Source organism: Solanum dulcamara, chromosome 5 (assembly GCF_947179165.1).
Source record: "Solanum dulcamara chromosome 5, daSolDulc1.2, whole genome shotgun sequence".
In the NCBI taxonomy this organism is placed as follows: Eukaryota; Viridiplantae; Streptophyta; class Magnoliopsida; order Solanales; family Solanaceae; genus Solanum; species Solanum dulcamara.
This window is the reverse complement of record NC_077241.1, coordinates 61505691-61515165: the sequence shown is the minus strand read 5'-3', so window position 1 is coordinate 61515165 and position 9475 is coordinate 61505691. Positions and strand designations below refer to the sequence as shown.

General features: G+C 33.7%; 1 protein-coding gene across 2 annotated transcripts; it reads right to left on the bottom strand.

Moving 5' to 3' along the window:
• Window positions 1–280: 280 nt before the first annotated feature.
• Window positions 281–7621, bottom strand: LOC129889292 (protein SAWADEE HOMEODOMAIN HOMOLOG 2-like). Of its 2 annotated transcripts, XM_055964540.1 has the most exons (10): window positions 7340–7621; window positions 4682–4767; window positions 4538–4583; window positions 4339–4447; window positions 3008–3071; window positions 1789–1840; window positions 1521–1664; window positions 1162–1281; window positions 996–1067; window positions 281–765 (listed from the first exon to the last, which is right to left on the bottom strand). In XM_055964540.1, the coding sequence occupies exons 1-9, from the start codon at window positions 7391–7393 to the stop codon at window positions 1002–1004; spliced, it is 741 nt and encodes a 246-aa protein (XP_055820515.1). In that variant the 5' UTR covers window positions 7394–7621; the 3' UTR covers window positions 281–765; window positions 996–1001. The 2 variants fall into 2 exon arrangements, with proteins under 2 accessions (XP_055820515.1, XP_055820514.1); XM_055964539.1 differs by having other exon boundaries at window positions 281–1067.
• Window positions 7622–9475: the final 1854 nt, after the last annotated feature.

Below are 9475 nucleotides of genomic sequence, written 5' to 3'. Positions count from 1 at the left end.
AAAAGAAGGGCAACTAGCACTCCAACAATTTGCTGGCAATCCTTAGGAGGTGTTAGTAGTAATCGAGTCTGTACAAATAAGTTCTTGATGTATTCATAGCTTATGTAGGTTCTTTTATGAGAGAATAGGTTGTCCAATTCCTATTCTGGCTTGTAAGTATATTTTGGTTATAAATGCAAATCTAATCTTTACCAAACTTGTTTATAACATCTTTTCTTCAATTTTAAAAAAATAAAATTAACAGGAGTATATATTATAACTTTGATATGCATCAGAACAATAGAGAATGCTGATCAGTATTAGAAATAAAATTATTACAATCCGTATTGGTTCTAGTATAAGTAGTTCCTAGTAATAATAATACAACAACAATATACCCAATAGAATTCCACGAGTGAGGTCTAGAGGAGTAGAATGTACACAAATGTAACCCCTACCCATGAGGCTGAAAAACTATTTCCAATAGACTCTCCGCTCAAAAACAACATTTCAACACAGGTTTGAAATATACAAAGTGAAAAAAGCTTTAATGAAAATGCTAAGGAAAGAGAATTATTGACAGCAAAAACAGCAAGATAACTGAAGCAAAAGAACAACAATAGTAATAAAATTGAACAAGAATGTAGTTCCTAGTAATAGGAACAAAAAAAGAAGTGCAATAGGCATGTGATATAACTGCTTAAATACTCGATATACACTTGAAAGAATGCACTTCTATGTATCATTTCTTCCAAAATTTGCAACAGCACTCAGCAGAAATTGCACCTGAAAGAGTTGTACGAAACGGTTTGACACACAACTGTTCAACCTCCAGAACACAGATATACGATAGAATAGGCATATGATTTTCAGCTAAATCATGCATTTAGCATATTGATCTAAGATTAAATATGGCCACAAGAAGCAAAATAAGTTGCATCTAAATCTACTGGCCAAATGAAGGTAAAATCTGTGCAACGTCAAAAGGCAAAACATGTGGGCTGCAACAAACATACTCAAATCTAAATCTGTGACAGACGCCCTAATATGCTTGGCCGGAAACATAATCTCCTCAAATGAACAATTTCCTGAAGCAAGAAAGACAAAACGTGATAACGTAAACTCATCTCTAGTGCAACACGATAAATAATGTGTAGATGTTCTCGAGTTACGAGTACGCACCTGTGTGTTATCATGATCATATAGAATCAAAAAGAGACATCTGCAGCCCCTTATGTCATGAAATTTCTTTTGAATTTCTAGAATACGAGCTTCAACATATCTAGCGTTGTCCTTCCCCTCCTAGTTATATAAAAATAGGAAAAACCCAAGAATAAAGTTGAAGAAGTGTACTGCGACAGGCAAATATATCTGCCTCTTAGAGGCCACAATAGTGATTATCCATATTTTCTACCATTTATGGTCTCATTTTTACACTCTCTATCAACGGCACTAGCCCAAGAAGTTATTTCCTTTTCTATTTGATCTATTTTCCTAGGATAACAGGAAAAGAGATTTATGTGGACGGAAGAAAGGGGTACCTGGAAGCACAAAACAGAATCCCCAACCCTGACTTTGACACATTCTGAGTTTTCAAGAGGTACAGATCGTTCGCGGACTGACTTCCTTACATTTATCCACTCGTCCTCCTCTGGTCCAAATCCCACATATCTCACAAGAACTTCCTGCAGCACATAGCATTTCACAAAATGTCAAGCAGCATCCACTTCCTGAGTTCTATTTGGACTAGTGCTATTTCTAACATCTCATTCAAGTAAGCAGCAAATTTGATCAATTTGAACTACTTACAGGTTCTCCTGAGCTAAGATACCGGTGTGAGGTAAATGTATCAACGTCATACCTGTCAAACACCATAAGCATTTTACTTCATTAACCCCACAACAGATGCATTGATTCAAGTGAAAAATACTAGGTATTACTAAAGCAATGACAAAAAACTCATTATCCTTTCATGAGAGTCAGAGGCAGATTGACACCACCGTGAATTACCATTCAGTTCAAACACACAGGAAATACATAGTTTAGGACATGGATATCTCCTTCCCTTTTTTTGCTCCTTTCTTTGTAAGTGGGATAATGTCGGCCTGTCTGTTGGGGGGTTAAGGTTTGACGAAGAAATATTCTTCGAAATTCTTGAATTTCAATTTTGAATGGACAGGTAATGAATCAAACTACATTTCGTGGTTGTTGTCTGATAGACATTCATGAAACAGCTCCAAAATAAAAGGCCGGCACTTAAGATTCCACTATTGATCTAAAACCATTAATTTCGTGAATAAGTCATTACTCTGGAGCAAAAGCCTCTAAGACACTGGATAGTTATTGTCAGCTCTGAAGGAGCAATATGTTGGGTAGCCCTACAAGATTCTATGACCTAAGAGAATATGACATTTTCAGAAGTTTATTTACCATTTAGCCATAAATGGTGATAGTAGGGCTTGGATAGTTATAGCTATCAAGGACCAAAGTGTAAGAACTTCAATACATTTCCCTCAACATTCACCATATTGCATGTTTGCAGGAAGGGAGGATCATAATGCAGCTCCCCTCAAAAACGTAAAACATTTTGCAACCAGCAATCATTGACCATTATTATCAAAAGGAAAAGCACCAAAAAGTAAATTAGAGAAAACTTCTAACAACAAACAATAGAAACTTAAGCTAGTGAATGGATGTTATTTTCCAGTAATGTCATTCTGATGGAACCCTTTGAGCTATTGACTTCATAATGGCGTCAGTGTAGTTGCTCAGCATTAAAGAGAAACTTTCTTCTTTTCTAGCTTTTCTTTTTCTTTGTTTTTAGATTCTTTTTACAGGTAAAAGAAGAGAGAGTCTGGAAACAGAGATATCCAAACAGGATTTCATTCTTGCATCTCATTTTAATGGCTTAATGCAGAAAATGTTGAAAATGCATCCAAAGTTGGTGCTAAATTGGACATGTAGCAAGTACTTATTTCTATTGATAAAAAAAGAGTTGAGACTTTCTGGCTAGCTAATGTAGGCTTACCACGCCCCGTCTACTGAAGACCTAGCCTCAAATTGTAAGTCTGACAGATCTGGAACCTTTTTACCTGGAAAAGAATTTGTTGGACTATGTAAGTGCACATGACAAAACTGCAGGTTTAGAAGTAAAGGGAGCATAAGTAGAACTAATCATTTGACAAAAGAGAGCAGTTTCCAAAACAATGACACATATCCTTATGTAATTCTTTATTTGGCAATTGCTTATAAGATTTTCATCAACTGGATCCTCAAAGCAGTATGCATTTTTAGATGGAGGAAACCAACAAAAATTCTCTCTTTCACCATTGATATTTAATGCGAGTAGAATGTAATTTTTTTTTTTTTGATAAGGACAAGTAGAATGTAAGTTTAAATGAATCTTAAGCCTTCCAGTAGAGTTGATAAAAGTGATTGACAAGAATAGGAGACAAAAGTAAGGAAGAATGAACACAAGGGACAAAGTAGTTTGACTCTCTGTAGCTTAATGAACAAAGAAAACTGCAAAAAGAGCAAGACATAAAGAAAAGGACCCAAAAGGAAATGAAACAATTTTGTCCTTTGAGAGGACTTGTGAAACAACAGTAATACAGGGAGGATTATGCATAGATAGAGAAGGATAGAAGGCGTGGTATATTTTCAATCCCATCTTGTTAGAATCAGCCTCATGCAGAATTATCACAGATCATACAACTGACAGAACAATTTTTTTGTAACTGAAACTTTTGAATTCTGTGCCTGGTGTTTGAGGAACTATTCACGAGAAGTAACTTTGAGCATCTTTCAAGGATAAGTCACCATATAAATGAGATAGAGCAACAAGTCCAGTTATACTAAGAGAAGATGAAGAACTTGGAGAAATGCCTAGAGGAAAATCTAACATGAATAACTGAATGAAAGACCAAATGACTACAATCAGTCAGACTCTCTTGGGGATGTTAAATTGCTGAATGCAGTTGGAGCTTTAGAGGCGTCAAGAAGTTCCTCATTCTATAACATTGCAAAAGTTAATTTGATAACCAGTCCAACAATAAACTTTACAATATCAGCTTAATGCATAGCTCTGACGAAATCTCTGAGCTAAGAACACAGACAAAAAGTTCTTTGAAGTAGTGACTATTAAACATGAAGGCATCAGATACCCTTAATTTATATGCATTATTAGATTCTTGCGGGAAAGTAACATGTAGTGCATTAGTCTCAACTCTAAACTTTTAAATGGTCAGTCAGGGAGGAAAGTAGACAAAGAAGGGAATTTTTGCACCCGCAAAACAATGTTTCATTAAAAACAATTATGTTAGATATCTACTTTCAGGGAAAACATAGATCAACAGAAACCTTCAGGCAAAGCACATTCTTCTGTCACATCAGGCAGTTTCCTGTTGGCCTCTGCTGAGTTATCCTTTGAGAGACAGCTTTTCTGCCTGTTCTGGAACCAAGTTTGGACCTAAATTCAAGTGAAATAGTATAACTTAGTTCTATAAGAGCATTCAACCAAGAATATTTGATCCTGGAATAAGTACACCAAACTATGAACCTCAGTCCATTTCACGATCAGTTTTCCTGCACGACCTTTAGAGCGGCTGAAAAATGCCAAAAATGTGTTAAGACAAATCTATACAAAATATTTTTGTTGATTATTCAACAAAAAACACAACTTGATGCAGAAAGTGCAACTTACCTGAAAACCTCTGCCAATTTCTTGCAGAATTCTTTGTCAAAAACTTGTTCTCCTGATTGCTTAAGTTCGTTCTCCATTTTCTCAATCTGCTTGAATAACAAGGGATGATGAAAAAATTGCAATTTAGAAGAGAGTGAGTGAATAGAACTGTTAATTCCAACATGTGATGCTAAAGTTGCAGATGCATATCATTTTGCAAATTCCAAACTACTAATTCATACTGTCCAAAGAAGCCAACAGAGATGTGGAGGACTAGTCAAGGGTATGTATCTCTAATACATTTATAAAATTTCTAACATGTGTTGCTAAAGTTGCAGACTAACATCGTTTTGCAAATTCTGAACGACGACCAATTCATAATGTCTAAAGAAGCAAACAGAGATGTGGAGGACTAATCAAAGGTAATGTATCTCTAATACTCCTACAAAGTTTCACCATTTGTCAAAGCTCAATATAAATAAAACACAATGTGAAGTAACAATCAACATTTGAGCCACAACCACTGAATCTAAATAGGTCCAATTCACGATTCTATTCAAGAGACTTTTTCTTTTCACTTAGAAAGTTCCCTGACCATTGCCATACAATGGTTCTAGACGTAGAAAAACCAACAATAAAATACTCTAAATGCAATTCCAGAAAATGAATCAACCGTAACATTCACACACCAGAGTGTCAATGGTGCGCTTAAGCCTTGGAGCAAGGCTCGGAACGTGTTGAGCGCTTCACCTCTCTTTATGTGCGCTTGAATGTCGTCATCAAGGTTCTAGGGCATACTTTTCTTTGCCAATGAGCCTCTTTTGAAGAGGTGACAGTAAACAATTGATATTTCACTTTATCACAACTTTTTTTCAATTTTTTGGTTCATATATTTGACACTGATGCTTATAATTATTAGTCTTGGAGTAAATGCATATATAGCGACTATCTCCATTATAGAAAGAAAAAAGAAAAAGAAAAATCTAGTAAAGTAAGTTCTAGAACCAAATAGGCTTTCTACATATGCATCGTCTAAAAACAACGATTTTTATCAGCTTTAGCAAAGAAAGAAACTTCAAAGAAGTCAAAATAGGAAAAAATAAAAATGCTTAGCAACTTTTTTTCCATGGATATACGGCTAAAATTGATAGAGATAGAGGAAGCACCATAAAGATCAATAAGCGAGGTTTTGGGTTGATATAATAATAATTGTGTGCTTATCTCATGATGTGAGATAAAATTAGGAATTAACTTATGTAATAGAGCCGATTAACTAAAGTCTTGAGCAATGGTGTAGGATCAGATCCCAAAGATAGTAAGTATTTTCTTTCTTATAAAAAATTGTCTTTTTCAAAGATTCTATATAAATTTATATACCTTTGCAACTTTTTTTAATTAAAACCCAACCGTTATTTGCACTTATTGCTTAAGTACACAATTATTATTGCTTAACTAGACTAAAAAGATTCCTAACTAACATCAGACCTAATATGAGTGTAACACAACCAAGCTTTAATCTAAAGTAGATGGTACAATCTATGTGGATCCTTTGCTTTCATTCAAGCCTGTTCTTAGTTGAGTCCACATTAATTTCAAAGGGTTGTAGATCTTTTCAGACAACTTCCTTCCATTAATGTTAGATCTATCTTCCTTATCACCTTCAATCATCATTGTCACATGCACAAAACGGTTCATATAGAGGTAAATAACTAAATCATCCACGCCAAACTCTCTCATTTTATGTGCTATTCGCATCTGCTGTTAAACGCATTTATCTAGACTTAACATAACTTCTAACTTATACTAGCAACCAATTGTCCTGCATTATACAAATATACTTTTTTATAATTACTATCTATTTTTAGTGGTAGGCAGAAGGAGGACGATGCCCCATGTAAAACCATGAACCTTTTACGCAAGCCAAATCAACTGTGAGATGTAGAGCACTAAGGGGTCATTTGGTAACTAGGGGTGGAGCCACATTGTCGCTAGGGGGTTCGGCAAAAAATTATACTATTTATATATGATTAAACATTTTTTTCGTGTGACTACTTCTTCAGATTTTGAAACCCCTTGTTGAAAATCCTGACTCTGCCACTGTTGGTAACTACTAAAGAAGCAACTTATTTATATGGTAACAAATACTCGCATAATTAATACGTGCACCGTCAAAACCTACATAATTCTAACCAGCTACTAAACGACCCGTAACTACATAAATTGTTCACTTCCACAGGGCACTATAGAGTATGTTAAACCATTTTCATATGAAGACTCCCAAAGAGAAATCAGTACAAGCTTCAAGCTAAGCCTAAAAGGAAAAGGGGTTTCAACTCTGTAACAAAACAAAATGCTACACACACACCTATAAACTCTTTTGTGAAGAAGGGTTATTGCTGAGTTTTGTCACCACCTCATCTAAAAAGCTTTCATTTATTCTATTATTACTATACTATGTCTTAACTCTGCATGCTCTAATGCCATTTTGGAAAGAGACACTTGTATTTATTTGATTATTCTATGGAACCACAGAATTTTAAACACACATAAACATCATATACATCAATTTTCTCGAGAACCCATAAAGCCTAAACCTTTAAAAAAACGTTTTTTAAGAAGAATAAAATGGAACCAACATAAGAAGAAAAAAACATAAAATTTAGAAATGTTAAAAAGCACCTCAGCTTCTGTAAAACCAGAGAATTGTTGCCTCTTCCTGGGACGAAGTTCCATCGATAATGAAACCAAACCAAAGCAGAAGGATAGGATCAAAAGGTCATCGCCGAAAAGCTCTTTCACGATACTTGGAATTGAGTGATACTGAGGTTTTGGGCGCCTTCTTAAATACTTACTCTAAGGCCGACTTTCGTCCCTGCTCGACGGTGGGTATTGCAGTCAAGCTTCCTTCTGTTTTCCTATTTTTTAGGGGTGTATTTGGGTTCAAACAAGAATGGAATAAATATAAATGGAGCTGAAAAGCTTATTATTAATAAGAAAAAATATGTATATATTGTACAGAAATAAGATGGTGAAAAGAACATTTCAGAAACTTCGGAACTATTTTTGGGAACTTTCAAATATATTTCAGCTAAGTCCCTAATCTTTTGTGTTTGGCAAATAATACCCTCTGCATATTTTTTGAAATTTGAATCAGACATATTATTAAGGGAAAAGAACACTTATGCCTCAAAAAAAATATTTACTCTTAAATATCTCATTACTTTCGTACCTTATTTTTATTTTAAATTTACACTATGACATCAGTGTCTACCCTTTTTTCATCTATAATACCATCACAATATATTACAATATATGAATATATCCTAATGGTATCAAAAAATAATTGAGCGGTGTCTTCATTAAATGACTGCTTCTTCCTTCTTAATACTATCAAAGTCTAATATAATCTGGTGGTATCAAAAAGTAACTGAACAATGTATTTATTGAGGTTTTGATTCATTTCTTCAATGAGATTATTCAATCATCTATGCTATCAATACGATATATCTACATATGTCATGGTATTATTGATATATCTTTCAATTCTTCAATATTTTAATTTAAAATCATAATTTAGATACAATTTTTTAAAAATTTGCGAAAAGAGAAAAAAATTATAAAAATATATTTTCTACTAATTTAGAGTTTAATAAATAAAATTATCATTTTCATAATTTTCTCTTAATTATTTGTTATTTATTTCTTTTAAAAAAAGGTCAATTTTATATGATACCGATTGAGTATCAATATTCCGACGGAGTATCACAAAGGATTAAGCTCATTCCTATAAGATACTGATATGGTATCAATATACCGACGGAGTATGACATAGGATTAATTCATAATTGTGGTGTTGACGTCATGCGTGAAACAAGAAAAGAGAAAATGGGGTATGCGCATACATAATTTGGTTAATGGGTCCTTAAGGATAAATAGTTGAGAAAAGAACACTTACACCCTAAAAAAGAGAAAGTATTTACCCTTAAATGCACCATTCCTTTCGTACCCCTTTTTATTTTAAAATGACATAGATTTATTTTAAAATTCACTCGCTGACATCCGCATGACGTCAGCGCCCTCCATATATGATATCGATGGAGTATCAATATACCGACGTAATATCACAGAAAATTAAACTCAGTCTTATATGATACCGATATGGTAGTAATATACCGATAAAGTATCACAAAAAATATATTTCCAACTAATTTAGAGTTTAATAAATAAGATTGTGACTTTAATAATTTCTCTTAATTTTTTTCATTTTTATTTCTTAAAAAAAGAGTTCAATCGTATATGGTACCGATAGGGTATCAATATACCAACGAAGTATCACAGAGAATTAAGCTTAATCGAATATGATACCGATATGGTATCAATATACCGATGGAGTATCACGGAGAATTAATTCATAACAGTGATGCTGGCGTCATGATGACGACATGTGCGAAATAAGAAAGGAGAAAGTGGGGTAAGGTTGTAAGAGGGTAAATAATTTGGGTCATGAGTCCATTAATGGTACATAGTTAGAGTTGAGTCCAATTTGAATAAATAGTTTCATAATTAAGTATATTTTGTGTAGTTTTCACTAAATAGTTGGGGGTGAGTCCTTTGGATAAATAGTTTCACTAATGGGTCCAATTTATGTAGTTTTTCCTATTATTAAATACAAAACTTTAAAAAATAATGTAAAAAATTTACTTAAAAAGAAACATGACAACTCACTATCACACAAATAACTAAGAAGCAAAATTAAATGCAACAAATAAATTTTTTTTAGTGTTATCAAAAAGTCAAAATTATATTCGTATTGAT

What these genes read in the sequence shown, in the direction of transcription:
- LOC129889292 (XM_055964539.1), bottom strand. Translation starts at nt 7,393, where the DNA reads ATGGAACTTCGTCCCAGGAAGAGGCAACAATTCTCTGGTTTTACAGAA. An exon ending in AAATTGGCAGAGGTTTTCAG is followed by an intron (nt 4,584 to 4,681) that starts GTAAGTTGCACT and finishes GGCATTTTTCAG; the next exon opens with CCGCTCTAAAGGTCGTGCAG. An exon ending in TGATCGTGAAATGGACTGAG is followed by an intron (nt 4,448 to 4,537) that starts GTTCATAGTTTG and finishes ACTTGAATTTAG; the next exon opens with GTCCAAACTTGGTTCCAGAA.